Below are 16014 nucleotides of genomic sequence, written 5' to 3' on the forward strand. Positions count from 1 at the left end.
CGTTTGTGTTTAAGAGTTCACTGGCAACATGCCTCATTTGGTGTAATCTTACACAGGTCAGAAAATTTGTGGTTGAAGTTAAGGGTAGAGCTTGGAAAGCTGCAATGAGGAGTATTCCAGGAAAGCTACACCAGGTGGTGCTCCTTTTATCATTCAAGCAAGACTGGGAGCAAATGTCTGAGCCTTAGCATCACCAATCTGCCCACTGAACTGAAAGCACAAGAGCTAATAGGACAAGTACTATATAAAACCAAAAAATGTGTTGGAAATGCTTACCCTAAAAAACTCTTTTGTGGAGCCTGAGTCCAGAGTTCCATATGCTATCTCTGTCTGCTTGGCCAGATCCTCGGCACTTTCTATAGGAGAGACCATCCTCTCCACTGTCAAGAAGGCAGCCAGGTTGGCTGTATAGGAGGAGATAATGATGAGGGTGAAGAACCACCATACACCACCGACGATACGGCCTGACAGAGACCTGAGAGAGGGAAGTTAATAACAGAGAGAAAGAAAACTGAGTTGCACAGCGACATGTGCTGCCTATCAATTGCTAAGATCTTCCAATTGTCTTTAATGTACCCGATTTGCACTGGTCATCAGAAATTCCTGGTAAACCCCTGAGAGCCTGATACTGAGTCAGCGCACTACAAGGCAACATATGGCTAAGGGAACTAATATGTGCTCTAATCTAAAAAGACCCATCGCTGGCTGTGAAACAACAAGGGTCAAAGTTCATAATCAAGAGTATTTTGGCCATAGCCTGAAGAAAATATTGATAAAACCATTTTGGCTGGAATAAACTCAGTACACAAATTGTCAAACTCAATTAAACAGAACAGACGCAATAAATGTGAAATGAGGTTAGCTTCAAATAAGGGATGCCTAAAGGAAAGAGACAGGAAAGCGCAAATTAAGATGCTTGACTTAACTCTGTGCAGCCTATTAAGGATGTTTACATCTTATCGCTTTGTAGAGAGAAAGGGAGAAGAGTAGAAAGAGAGACTAATACAGTGCTGCTGATTCTGTTCTATCTATCCACTCCTGGTGTCTACTGGAGCTGACCCACCTGGGGGAGATGTCACAGCCCTGCTGCATGAAGGCGCCCAGTGAGAACCAGAGGGAATTGAAGATACCAAAGTCATTGGGAGGATCTGGGGGAGTCTGAGGATCTTTGGTCTCATCCTGCTCCTCCAGGTTCCACTCATAAGGACTGAACCGACTGACCAGGAACAGAACCACGCTCACCCCGATATAGGCAAACACTATACACATCCAGATCTCATAGGCCAGCGGGTCCAGGAAGGAGAAAACACCGGGCTTGGACTTTTGGGGCTTCTTTATCATAATGGAGATCCCCAAGCTCATAAAGGGCTTGGAAAAGTCAATCACCTCCTCTCGAACCAGAGTTATGGTGAGAGGTGCAACAGCTATATCTGCTCTCTGGAAACAGGGACATGCACAGCAAGCATTAGTTGTGACCTGCATAAAGCCGCTCGAGATACGTGAATGACTGCTGCTGATTGTCAAACACTCCAGCAGCTAGAAAGGGGAGAGAAAGGGAATAAATACAGTGTTGTTATCACACACACACGGCTCTTTTATATATATGTTTACATGTAGTGAGCAACTGCCTATGGCGCGTCGTGAGTCTCTTTGAAGACAGGCTGGAGAAAAAAAGGGAAAAAAAACAACAGGAAAATCAGGGTAGCAACATCTTGTACATTACTGTGATCTGTGATGGTAGGAGTCACATAAAAAACAACAAATACATAAGAGATTCATACAGTAAAACTAATCTATTTCTTGACTGGAATGCATCCATGCTGGGCGATGGTAGGGAGGGAGGAACAGCTCAAGAGGGACGAAAAGACATTCAGAGAAGAAGCTTGGAAATAATCCACCAAGGCAGATGGCTGTTTGAGTCATGTTTGAAATTTGCTCCATCCACAGTGATTCTAAACTTTGTTCTGTCAAGGGGGATGAGTGGCATGACCTAAGGAGACACTGAAGAAAAAAAACAAAAAACATTTCAAGTTTGGGGGAAATTGCTTGTGTAATTTCCTCTCATATTTATTTAAAAAACTTTAGCTGTTTAAATAACTTATGAAATACTTTGCATGAAAAAGGTAATTAAATGAAATGAGTGATTTGTCTCAAATAGAAATAAAATGTGCCTATAACAAATCCTGCAAGCTAAAATGTTTATAGTACTCACTGCAATAATGAAATGGCTGTGATTTAACTTGAACAGTGCCATGAAGAAAACAGCAATCAAAGGCTGTGTAAACTCCACAACATTCCAACATTCACGTGCCAGTCATTGGACTGGAGTCCCCAGAAAGAGCTTATTAGAGCATTAGCCTTGTTTAGTATTAAAACTGTTAATATTTTAATTTCCAAGCAGCTTCTCTTTGTCTCCCTACTTTGCTCTTTTGCCCACGATCATGAAATGTTATCAAAACATCCGTAGAGGTGGTGCCACTTTCTTAGAAATCACAATGGGTTTTTATTTGCGTTTTTTAAAAAAATTTTTAAAAAAAAATAAAAGCTGAAGAACATAATTAATCACTTGTGACTGTGGCTGCCGCTAGTGTATATGTGATTAATTTAATCACTGTTCGTCTTCAAAGCAGTGACTCGTGAAGGACACTTTCTTTTTTTTTTTTTGCACTGCGATGCATTGTACTGCCTTCCATATCAAAACTGAGAAAATAAAAGTGGATTGAAATAACGCAGGCAGAAAATGTTCCTTACAAGGTCAAACTGGGAGCAACACAAAAAGACCCAATAAACATGACTGTTTTCTTTACCCTGTCAACACAGGATTGTGAAGGGCTATAACCATTTAATCCTTGTGCAGGCTTAGGCAGCACTCAATCAATGTTGAGGGAAACAAAGCAATAAAGACCAGCCTGAGGCCTAACCTTTAAAAGATGACTAAAATCAAATTAATTTACTGGTCAAAAGGTCAAAATGTACACAACTATTAGTCCCAGCCCACCTGTCGTAAAACTACAGGCCTGGAAAGGCGTGACAGGGACTTGATGGGAATATTTTTTTCCCTCTCCATCTGCGGGGAGTGGACTTTTCCCATTTGAAAGATAATTTGGTGGTGATAGCACATCAAACCAGGCAATCTCTCTGGCTGATAGTTAGGAAATTGAACAGATGAAGAAGCCTAACCCTCATGCATTTTGTATTTGGCCCCCGTTCAACTATTGTGGCCTTGGAGAGTGGGGAATAATTTTGGAATGCTTTAGGTGCTGCGAGAGCCTGCGCGCTCTGTCAGATGTAAAACACGGCACGGCCCTTTGCTAATGTGAGAGGTTCAACCTTTATGGAGCGCAACACATATGGATCTTGTTGTTTCAAACCACAACCACCATTTAGCTGTTGATTTTAAAGCAGATTTTCTCAGCTGTGAATTTACAATGCGGCACATCCGTCATACACATCAAACAATGAACATAATTACACAATCACTTCAAAGGCATATAATTTTTCATTCATCAAAGTGATTACAGTATGTTTGCCATATGGCCTCATTGTGTTTGTGTACCTACCTCTGTTTTGACTGTGCGAGAAGCACAGCGCTCTAGCTTAAGCAAAAAGGTTTAATTGCAATGAACAGCACTGAGAAATGATTTCATTTTCTCCGTCTCAAGATGATCACCAACTCCTCAATGCTTGAGGGCGCATTTGATAAATTCACTCACAGCTGAACTACCTGAGACGGCATTAGACATTGAACTGGGCAAGAGCTGATGAGTTCAAAATGAATTGGTGATAACCTTAAGACAGAAAAATGAGATCTCCTCTCATGTTGAAGTTCCTTGCAAACTGTCATGTAATCATTGAAAACGAGGCTCCCAGTACTCACCCCATAGACCAGTTCACCCACCATCCCGTTCCACGTCTTGGTCTCGGGGTCTCGGGCTCCGTACTTCCCATCCATTACTATAGACAGTTTGTACTTAATTCCAACATGTTTGGCAATCTCAGATGCTAAATCGACGCAGTAGCCTTCATATCTGTCATTCCCCTCCAGATGCATATAATTTTTCTTGTACATCACATAAGGAGCTTCCTGTAGATTCAAACACACGCTGGTTTATTCACTCTCATGCTTCAGATATACGCTAACACACATTCATCAGTACATAAAATATGCATACATGCTCTCACATGTGCACGTGCACTTGTGCCCCTCCAACATCCGCACACATCCGCATCCACACACACACGCACCCACATGGAAAGTAATTATAAGCTGCTACAACCACATACATCCATGCAGTCATGCATGCACAGATGATGCACCACAAATGCACAAATATACACTGATTACAGCAGTACGATCAAGTGGTCACACTGCTTTCATCTAGCTGTGGCAGCCAGCAGACACCAAGCCTAACGCACCCAACCCCTTTTCAGCCCACATGGGCAACTCTGAGGCGTAATATGGGAGGGTTGAGGGGAGGGATGAACTTTTTTCATTTCTGTGGGAGAGAACAGAAGGCCTGAAAGATTTTTTTTTTTTTTTTTTTATGGGGCTGGGAGTCATTGGTAGGCAGGGTGTGGGTTAGCTCAGAGTGGGGTGGGGATGGGAATGGGGATGGGGTTCATAAGTAAATGCCAGTGACAGGAGAGGGATCAGAGAGTGCCCGTAGTATCTCAACGTATTCAAGCACATTGCACCAACGCGCAGGGAAAAAGGCTGTTTCATTCCAAAAAATAAATAAATAAAATAAAATAAAACAAAACACAAACTCAAAATGAGCCATTATTCGCTATCCAGAAAAATGCAAATGCTCCATAAATAAAATAATTACATCATCCTCTCCTTTTCAAAACAGTTTTGCAGCTTTTCTTTTCTCTTACTAAGCACACCATCATTATCAAACAAAGGGACTGCTCAGGAGAGCAGGCATTGTCATTAGAGCCACACACAATTAGGGTGCAAGTGGGAGAGCAATGGTTTGTTTGTTCTGTGCTGAATGTATCCCCTCACCTTGGCTCCACTGAGTGTTTCCCTTGAGTTAACACACGTTTACCTCCTGCCTGTATTTCTCATCTAGAGATGTTAAATGTTTCCTCCTGCTATTGAGTGACGCTTGCGTAGCCTTTGGAATACAAATGAAACGTAACGGTGTAAATGTGCAGGAATACCTAGGATCCTTCACACTTTCCAGGCATTTTCCCTTTACCTTTTCAAGCGTTTGTTTACACAGGAAAATGTGCTGCATCAATTAATTACAATATCATTATACACTCGTTAGGGGAAAATCATTTAAAAAGCTTTGGTTGAGTGAAAACAGGAAAATAAATATTGAAACACTTAGTTTGTTTGTGACAGCTTACTTTGTCTGGGAAAAATACTAGGAAAACTGCCCTTCCTAAAGCATCGACTTCAGGTTATACTTCAACACAGAACACTCTGAGGAGCATTACAAAATAGATTGGAGAGGCGATAACAAGAAGAAAATACCCTCCTTTTTATCCCTCCTCCAGTACTAGTTATTTTGCTTTGCCCAGCTTGAGAAACCATTGCTGTATCATCATCTAGTCATTCTTTGGCCGGTCTATCCCAAGTGTCATTGAACATTTACTTGATGAGGACAGACAGGTCTACTTACGTATGCGTTTGTATGTTTTGGTAACTGATGGAGTCAACCATAATCATTTATACCATTATTGTGATGTCACTGCTACGACAGGCCACTGAAGTATGGAAAATCAAAATGCTTTGACACCCACACGGATACAGTTGAAACACTCCCATTTAGGCTCGACTGTTTCAACGTGTAGTGAGTGGATGGAAAGCAACACAAAAAAGATGTGGTTCTACCCGCCCAGGACAGAATGTATCAATCACTGGAATCAACACCATGACCTTGAGTGGCAGAATACGTGAAACATTTAAAACTGCATGGAAAGTGTACCATAATAGTAGTGACCACAATCGTTCGGTTTTCCACTGAGGAGGATTCGTTGGTAACCTGCAGGTCCATAATATTTACAAATCGCTCGTACTCGTTCCAGTACCCAATCTGCGAAGAGAAAACAGTGGTTATCAACATTCCCTGAGTGACACCTGCGTTTTATCCACCCAGCCCTCCACCCCTGTGCCTTACTCATCCTTTACGCTCTCCACCGTATGTAAGGGAGCATATAACAAGGATCTAAGTATTACTGGGACTGACATGATGCCGGGCTCATTAAAACAACACTGGATTTCCCAGAGGCTTGCTGCCTCTGCCCTAAAGTTGGACCAAAATAGCAGCAGATGAGCAGAATACTAAATGGGAGAACTGGCCCAGTCATCTTAGTATGCTCAACTAAACAAAAAGTTTCTAAATTCAGCATGCAGTCAGTGCCATAAAACAAACAGCATACATATATATATAGTCTTGGTTATTGTGATTCGCAACAAGGTATGTATTGGTTCAGGTAGCCAAAAGTACCGGAGGAAGGATTACACACTGAGTTGCTCCTGTGCAGTGGCTGAGCATACGGTAGACTACATCAAACCCTCCCACCTTCAGCTTCCCAGGTTTTATGGTAAATAATTGATATTCTGGCCTGTGAACTGCATACACACTTAATAATTTATCATAATGTGCCAGTGCCTCCACAGCCTCTATTCCAGAGTCCTGCCACTGCAGTTACTCTCTATTCTGCTGTACAGATGCTTAAGTCACACCAATGTCAAGTGTTTGTTTGCCCATCTGAAATAATGACTGGTCTGGCTCGCGATGAAACGTATTGCATATGTTGCTGCCAATATTCTAACTGTTGCTGGCGAGGATTTTCCCCTTCACATCTGGTACACATTTTTATTATTTTATTTTTTTTTTTCGCCTCAGTGCTTCAGATCTAAATCAGATCTAAATGTTTGGGGACAGACAGGTACATGACAGTGTGGAGTTCTCAAACACCAAGTGGAGGCGCTAGAAAGCAGCTCAAACTTTGGGATCGCAGCTCCAAACTGGATCCAGATAGAAAAAAAGTGGGTGTAGCTGCTACACTTGCCGGACGGAAGAAAGCTCCTGACTATTTATTTTCCGGTGTATCGGTCTTGCCCGGCCATGTTTGAGAGGCGCTGCTGTAGGGCTGGGCTGCGGGGAGTTGTGTCATGGAGTGCTGCTCTGGAGGAAAAGTCCTGATCTCACCCAGAGCAGCTGGGACAGATATCAGCCCATACATCACTTGTGACAGTCACTGCTAAGAACCTTCATCCTCTAACTGTCACTAGGGTGACTGGGGCTCCAGGTCCTGACAAACTACTGCCCGGCTTGTCTCGTCTCTCCTCGCTCACTTTTTTTTCCCTTCTCACTCTGTCTCCCTCTCTCTCCTGACCTCGTTTCTCCATCTCTCCATCCCTCTCTTCGTCCTGTCTGTTTGGCTGTGAGGGCTGTGTGATGCTAATTGAAGAATGGGCTTTAGAGGCCTGGGAGGCAGGCAGCATAATCACATGTCATATCACACTGAGCCCAAACTTATCCAGCTAACAAGAAGAGTTGGGCAATGCGGTCTCTTGAAACTCAAAGGTTACAGAATAAAACCAGAGGTCAACATATGGTACCAGTTAAAATGTGATTTTACCGGTGGGAATCACCTCTGTGAGGAGTTACCAGGGGAATTCTTGGATCGCCTTTACAGTAATTGCCTATTTGAATGGTAATGGTAATGGCTAAGAGAGGACAGAAAATCATATCTGCGCCATCCTGCAGAGGAGAAATACTCTGATGTCATTCTTTCGATCAAAGGGTTTTCAGCTATCAGATTGCAGGTTCTCTGTATGAGCGGTGGGGCTTGTAATGCTTGGCACAGCTCATCACACTGAGTGCTGCTACCTAATGGAGAGTAAGGCAATCGACATCACTCTGCTCTGTTCTATCAGCCCTGGCATTCCCGCGCCAAAATAAGTACTTGACCTTAGAAGTGCTCACTATTTTCATCAGTGGAAACAGCTATTTTGTTTGAAAATTCTGCCTTTCTTCACATACCGGTGCAAAAACGTCTCCATCTTAAGAAATAATTTAGTCTCATATTCAGTGTTAAAATCTTGTTTTCCTTCAAACAAGCACAAAATCTGCCAGTGGGAAGAGATAATCCCACTTGTTTCCAAAGCAGTTTCACATGCTTCAGGAATTCTCTGGGAACAAGTACTATTCAAACAAGGCAGATGAGAACAGTATCAAGAAAATGACACTTGATTGAAGAAAATTTTTGAAACGGGGTATACACATTGGAAACAAGTGGGATTATCTGATCCAACGGTCATATTTTTTCACTTGTTTTAAGAAAGACTTTCACGCTGAAAATGAGACGACAGCAAATGACTTGTCAAGATGGGAGATATTTTGCAGAATAGTTGTGTATCTTTCTCATACGTTTGCCATATTTCATGGCATTGACACTGTTATGTAATGAACTTAACCCTGATGTTTTTCTACAGGATTTTTTGATCAGACTGATGGACGGCTCTCTTACCTTCCTCGGCCCACCTGTTTTCATCTCATAAACATCTATGGTATAGTTGGTCCTTCGGCCGTAGTTGTCAAACTGGATGTTCCCAGTCATGCCCTGCACTTGGACCTGCCACATGGGACAGTGAGACAGACACAAGGAAACGTGTAATAGCTTCGAAGCCATCACTTTGCATATATAGCTGGTATTAAGGGAGGGCAGGTGTTCATGTCCATGGAGCTACTGGAGAGTGCACAGTCTGTTAATCAAATGATGGACTGGATACGCTTTAATAAAAGATGTAGTTTTATGGTAATAAGGCTCTGGATTTGAGTGAGCTCTGTGCAAAGATATCTGGAGGGAGAGGAAGGAGAATAGCTCTGCTCTCTCTTCTCTTTTCTCTGTCACTTTCCATCTCTATCACATTCTCACACTCAGCCCCTTTCTTTAGTTATCAGCTTGCCAGTCTCTCTCCCTCCTCTCCCTCTCTCCCCCTACCGTTTTGAGAGCTCTCTCGATGTCGATTCCTTGGCTCCAAGGTACCGCAGGATTGGCGAGGCAGTCTCCAGCGCTGCCTCGGCGAGATACGTCCACCCGCTGGCGCCGCAGGTATCTGAAGGCTTCTGCTATCACCAGGATGGCATCGTGGGTCAGAGCCGAAGTGTACTGTTCAAAAATTATAGCAGACCGAAATCCTAATGAGGTAGGGACACACTTTTGAGAAACACAAGATAAAGAGGAATCACTGTGGATGGACATTATTGCCTCTGTCAGATAAGTCAAAACATTTTCATCTTGAAGTGGTCAGTGGCTATGTTCCATTTTTTATGGCTGTGAAATGATTGCTGTTCCTTTCATTGTAAGCTGCTCCGGAAAAAAAGAGCATCAGCTGCGTGCAAAAAATGTAAATGCCAAAAATGTTCGTGTAAATTTGAGCTAGAGAGCCATGTGTTTACCAATATCTGTGCTGCTATTGTTCATGCACGGCATCTTTTCCCATTTAAATGCTATGCAAGCCCTGAAAACACACATATGATGGAAAGGTTCAATCAAAAAATGCAAAACTGGAAATGGCCGGGATATCTCTGACAGTCACAACCCCTGCCAAAACTTTTACTGCAGAGTTAGCAGAGTTACACAGAGAATGGCACATTAATGCAAGGTTTTATCTCCCACACACTTCCCCTCAAACTTACCTTGACCTTTCCACCAGCAAGGGTTGAGCCACTTGTTTGTTAACCACCACACCATGACAAAATCTAATTAAATGTCATTCAAAATCCATTTCTTTCTTGATCATTGTTAATTAGATGTAAATTGAAGCTGAGATATAACCTTGCCTCACACTGCCTATCAATATATTGATTGCTGCGAGGGAGAGAATGCAAAGAGAGGGAAACAAGAGGGAGGGAGAAAGAGAGAATGACAAAGGCAGAAAGAAAGAGAGGAGGAGATGAATGGATAGAGAGCACTTCAGAAGGAATCACTGTTGCATTCTACATACACCAGGCCTCGCTAGCAAACTACCTTCAGAGGAGTGTTTCGGGCTTCTGGGAATTCTCTTTCATCTAGCCGCTCCCAGCGTTGTATAAACTGCTGCACAATCGGGTTCTCAGGGTTGATTATCTGAAACCCAGAGATGTTGGCTCCACCAGCAAAGACTTTGTCCAAGCTCACATTGGAAAATCCCTGAGATGAGACACAAGTGAGGAAGGCAAAAACTCAGCTGACTTTTTCTTTTTTAAGACACCTATGCATTGCAATGATTGGCAACTTTGTATGAAGTTTGTAATATATGGATATGTACATTTCAGACCGAACCGGATAAAAGCCGTATAAGACTGTAAGCGCTCTAAGAATGCGCCATATGTTTGCTATTATGTTGAGGGAGATGTTTTTTCTTCACACTTTGTGGTGGAACTTGAATTCATTTACAGATAAACAACATGTCACTATGTGTAGGCACTTTGAAGTTTGTGTCAGCTCATGTAAAAAACAAAATATTTTATATGAATCAGATGGCCTACTTTCAATTGAATGGCCACAGAGAACATACACACACACATACACACAGACATGCGCGTGCACACACACACACACACACACACACACGCATATTGTAATGCATTTTGAAGACTCTGCAACTCCAATTGTCATCAAATTTCACGCTGCACCCTAGAGCCACGACATAGGGTGCTTTCTTTTTATGGTCAAATTGCTGGCTCTCATTGTGTTATGGAGCAAAAGGACATGGGTCTGACTTCTGCATAATCACATCTTCTGAAGCCAGCGAAACAGCGGAGGGGGAACAGCAGGTGAGCGCAGGGCTGACCTCCACCTTAAAACTCTCATGCTAATATCAAGGCCAAACGAACACCTTTTCCTCCCCCAAACCAGGAGAAAAGATGTCCTCCAAAGATGTCTGTAAAGGTTAAATGTCTATTTTTAATCACTGAAGACATTAGTTTAAACTTATGAATGATGAATCCTAACTGCAGAGTGGGGTTGAGAGAGCAAACACATATATTTCCAAATAAACAAAATATCAGCCATGTTTTTTTTTTCTCCATTACAGACTATAATCCTCTTATTGTGAATGCACATATTTGTTCACTGCTGAGAAGGATAGGTACATGGCTTAGTCCCTTTGCATGCAAGGAAAAAAAAGCAGGTTCCACTCCCTCCTTGGGGAAAGGCTTGGTTATTACTCACAAGATTGGCCAGAATGTAGTGGTAGCCACGGCTGTTCTTCCCCAGGGTCACAACCTATGGGAGAGAACATCGATACAGTAAGCCATCCATGAGATGAGAGCTAAGAGGTAAGGCTCATATGAGCGGCTGCAGTAAGCTCTGTAAATGTGCTAACACCCTGCTAACAGGGAGGCTGCTATTGAAGTTGCAACAGAGTGAAGTCGCCTATGGAATAACAATAGGGAAAGAACAATTAGAGGAAGTGTTAATTAAGGAGGAGCTGATAATGAGAGAGAAACGGTCTGAACAACTTGGAACATCCTTGAATATTCTCCTCACTTTGAGGTAATCCGCGGTGCAGGGATGTGTGTCCCCGATACCTGGTGGATAGAAGGCAGACAGAGAAAAAAAAGAATAATTCAAAAGAATTTACAGTAGGATGGTAAGATGTAGATCTCCCTCTGCTTTGAAAATATCACACCTTCTGAGCATAACAGCGTGTTTCAACCCACGCAGCCTGTCTGAAAATAGAAAACGGTATTCTAAGCCATTCCATCACTGTAGTTCAACCATATGCTGTCTTTTTATCCTGCTTTTTCTTTCTTATATTCTGGACTAGAGATGAATCCAATAGTGAGAGTTTAAATTGACCTGGCTTCCGCACATTACGAACTGGTCACACTTATATGGACATGGTTTTCAACTCTGGCCTCGTGAGGTCTGTTATTTATGAGTTCCCAGTCTGTTATGGACGGACCTCTGGGTGGTTGCCATGCAGAAATCGACAACCATGTCTCAGTTTTCAACTGTGTTCTACAAACACAGCAACACAAGTGTACAGCAAAATCAGCATGTTTGCACATGTTCTGGCTCTGACTCTGTCACAATAGCAAACAGTCAGTTTATCAACTGTTTGTGTCTGCATGTTCGCCCGAGGGCTTCATTGCGGTTGGAAGTTATGTATTTGTTACTGTAGATCATCCACGACATTCCTGCTGAGTAAGAGAGTGATGCAAAGCAAACTTTTATCTTCACATCTCCCAGTGTAAAAATCTTTTGAAGGAAGATTTTGGCGAGCCACAAGGAATAAACTATCCTGAGGAGACACCAAAAAAAAAAAAAAAAGAAAAGAAAAAGAAAAAAAAGAAAGAAGAAAGAAGAAAGAAGAAAAGAAAGCAACAGATCAACCTTTTCAACTACAGTTCTTAAGTTTTGGATTCTGAAGTTCAGCTGACCTCGACCTACTTTGAGGCCACACAGCCACTCACTCTTGTTCCAAACAATTCAAACATTTGCCCACGCTTGCACGCAGCACCCACACAAATCAAATGAAGCAATTTCTTTCCTCTTTGTTGACAGCTGAAAGGGCACTATAGTGTTTTTTTTGCACAAAGGATGGCACATGACTGAGCACAAATGCACCAAGCCTCTCACTCATGCTATCGGGCTGAATCGGTGGGTCAGCACAGTCTGACAGCATCCCCATCATAAAGACTTTAAACTTCCAGCGCCCCAGGAAGTCAGACAGCAGAAAGAAGCTGAGGCAGTGAAATAGAAACAAAGGGAAAATGAGTTGATTATAATGCAGAAATGGCAGGAGCTGATTTCATGGATCCCTCCATCTGTGTCTAATGAGTAAGTGACAGAAGGCTCCATGAAAAGAAATCTTTACCAGACTTTGACTTCAGTAGGATTTGATAAAAGAGCCACAGATCATGGCTATGACTACTGGGGCCATTCACGAGACATTCTCAGACTTTTGGGCCTGCTGTATTACCTTGGACAAAACCCCACAGCTCTACACACCTTCACTGTGTGCTAACCTTGGATCTGGCCAAAAGCCTGCTCACACCTGCCCTGGAGCTAGGCAGAGACAGACCTCACCCCCTGCCTGCAGCCCACAGTTCACAGCCAGCCTGGCAACACTGACACACAGCAACCTTGGACGGAGGCACAGCCAGACCGTAATGACACAGAGATACACAGAACCTTAGGCCAGAAAACACCACTTCCCGTGCATCTATTTAATTAGGCAGGAGTGCAAGACCCAGCTTCAATTAAGATGGACAGATTTCATTGTTACTGGAGTGATGCACCTTGGACTTTTCACTCCAAAATGCCCTTGGCCACTGCAGGTCGTGATAACTACCTTTCATAGTGGTGATAAGATATTCTAATTTCCTTCTGAAATTCAATATTTGAGCAATAACATGGCTATATCTGAAAGGATATTTACTCAGAGTAGAGATAGGAAAACAAATCCATTCCTGCCACAGTGGGAATTATTGTAGATTTCTCTACTCTGCCACAAACTTTGGACTATTGGCACTTAAATTCAATGAACAAAGCCAGTTCAGTCAGGAAACTCTCCAGGTGCCATCAGCTGACTGGTTCCAGACCGGCGCTTGTCATAGTAAACCAATCACCATCTCACTCCTAAATTCAAAGCCTTTTAAATGCCACATCAGTTTACCTTGACAGGTTGCTTGACTAGCTGCCCCGCTGCTGCTTTTCATGCGTTACAGCATCGCTTTAACCAACCACCTCCTCAGCTCCACCAGCTTAGATCGGTTTTTATGTTCTAGGGGGCACTGTGTTTATCCCTAATAAATATATGCATGTGCAGCAGTGATTTCTGAAGCCAAATGTGTGCAGCAGCCAAGATAAAAGCAGATCTGGTTTGCAAAAGGTAAAACCGTTGTCATGCCTCCACATTTCATAAACACAATTTCTATATGTGAGTTGTCCTGACTGAAAATCAGTCACCGTGCATCATTCAGACCGAGTCGGGAGCTTTGCTTCAAAGCTTTGTTGTGTACACGAACGACCAGCGGTCCGAAGTGCAGTTAAGAGACCCCTGACAATGCTAATCAGCTTTGCCTTGAAATGGATACAGAAAATTGACAGCAAAAATACAGTCTCAGGTGATTTTGAATTAACTTTCAGCTATTATTCATACAGCCTTGGATTTCCATCCCCTTCATTTCCAGGCTCCTGCTGTCCTTCAGTTCGTTTCTCTTGCAGTGTTAATCTCTTTTAGAACATATACACTTGAACAGATAAACACATACTGACATAAATGTGGCCACATACACAAACACACTGACAGATGATACCACTTCCCAGTGACATTGAAGAGAAGAAATGTGTCTGGGATGTCTTTCCCCTCAATAATCTGATTCCCCTTTTTCATACACTGTACCCTCTTACACATCGATCCTCTAACTAGCTCCTCCACCTTTTGTTCTGCCGCTGAAGGAGAGCTTTTATTCGCGCCTGGAGTTTTCTCTAAAGCCTGATGGGGATAGACAACCAGGGTGACCTTGACTTCACCCTCGTCCAGACTCGGCTTGCACAATCCGCCAGACAGAGAGCCCCAAATGTAAAACTACAGCTGCACATTTTCAATAAACGCTAGACCATTTTCCTCCAAGTTTGACCTTTCCACTGCAGAGTTTGCCACAGTACAGGGAGAGGAAGACTAGAAATGATAGGTTCCCTGGAGTTTGTAAATATCATACATTCACCGAGGGATATAAAGGACAAGTAAATAATGATGCAATTATTTTTAGTCTCATACCGCACCGCGAAAATGCAGAACGCTTAACACACAGTCCAGCTAAGCAACCAGTTATGTGCATAATGCGATTACCAAGGTATGACTTTAGCATGCAGTCTAATGGTATACAATAATAAGAAATAATAGTCCTATTATCTGCATCAGCTGCATCAGCTGCTAGTGAACTGAATTCGGTGGCTGCAGAGTAATCACAATATTACACTTAAGGCATGATGGGACAGAAGGGTAAATTTGAGTTTCCTGTGCTTTGATACAAAAGGGCTATCCTCTTCTTCAGTCCCCAATTCTGCTCTGAGGCTCTTGGTACAAGTACTCTTAGTGGAATACTCTCTAATTAACAGGCAGTAGTGGCTGCAGTTAAGGCTCTTGTCTTGGCTGCCTAAATTTATGCCCCTGGAGATAACGCAAGTTCTGGCCTCCCCCCAACTGGAGGACATTTTAGAAACACCTGATTCATATTGAGATGATTATGTCTATCATCAATCCGAAGTATTAAGAGCAATTTCCGACTCACTATCTACAGAGGAAGGAACGGCATTCTTAGATTTGTCGACACAGCCAGGAATTCCTTTTTTATGTTTGGGTGCTAAAAATCAGCTTGTTAAAAGTACTTCACTCATACCGAAGAAGACCAGGGTGCTTTCACTTAAAAAGTGTGATGATCTGCTGTTGATGCCTTATAAAGTGTCTATAATGAGAACAAACTGTATTATTGTAGGACTGTGTATCAGCTGCGTAGCTTCATAGGGAACCCATCGCAGCCGTAGCACACCGTTCCCTGCTTCTCATCCGGTACTGGAGTCAGCACAGGTCACATTCTCTTTAATGATAACGCTTTAATCCCATTTAATTCTGTAATCGCAGTTAGTAAATGGCCCTTAACAGCCAGGGTTGGAGCCAGGGATTTGAAGTCACTATGTATCCGAGGCTTTACATCCAACTGCAAGGTTCAGCTGTATTTCCATCTGCCCCTCCTCTCAGCCCCGCTCCTCAGCCTGAGGACAATAAGCTGACGCCGGGATCAGGAGCACCTTTCATATCATCAGTGACATTACAGTGGCTCACTTTCTTTTCCTCTCCCCTTCTATCTTTTAGGTAGAACAAATTGAGAGACACCGAGGCGGGGGGATGGGGGGGCAGGCAGTGTTATTAGAAGATGGAATCAAAGTAATCAGGGGGCTTTGAATTGCTTGAGAGGATTTTTATTTGGCAGACTATGAACTTTATTATAAGTGATGTAACTTTTGGAAACTGTTTATTCTAAGAGAGCGGCT

The 16014-nt window shown here is 42.8% G+C and overlaps 1 protein-coding gene across 2 annotated transcripts in view; it reads right to left on the reverse strand.

Annotated features, from left to right (window-relative positions):
- gria3b (glutamate receptor, ionotropic, AMPA 3b) overlaps positions 1 to 16014 on the reverse strand; it is a 79318-nt gene that overhangs the window by 14080 nt on the left and 49224 nt on the right. For both annotated transcript variants that reach the window (XM_030061684.1, XM_030061683.1), the window contains exons 5-12: positions 11182 to 11235; positions 9997 to 10158; positions 8968 to 9135; positions 8494 to 8598; positions 5940 to 6047; positions 3878 to 4084; positions 1064 to 1437; positions 277 to 475 (exon numbers count right to left, since the gene is read on the reverse strand). In XM_030061684.1, coding sequence (XP_029917544.1) covers positions 277 to 475; positions 1064 to 1437; positions 3878 to 4084; positions 5940 to 6047; positions 8494 to 8598; positions 8968 to 9135; positions 9997 to 10158; positions 11182 to 11235 — 1377 coding nt within the window. The remainder of the gene's footprint in view (positions 1 to 276; positions 476 to 1063; positions 1438 to 3877; positions 4085 to 5939; positions 6048 to 8493; positions 8599 to 8967; positions 9136 to 9996; positions 10159 to 11181; positions 11236 to 16014) is intronic.

Source organism: Myripristis murdjan, chromosome 10 (assembly GCF_902150065.1).
Source record: "Myripristis murdjan chromosome 10, fMyrMur1.1, whole genome shotgun sequence".
Taxonomy (NCBI): Eukaryota; Metazoa; Chordata; class Actinopteri; order Holocentriformes; family Holocentridae; genus Myripristis; species Myripristis murdjan.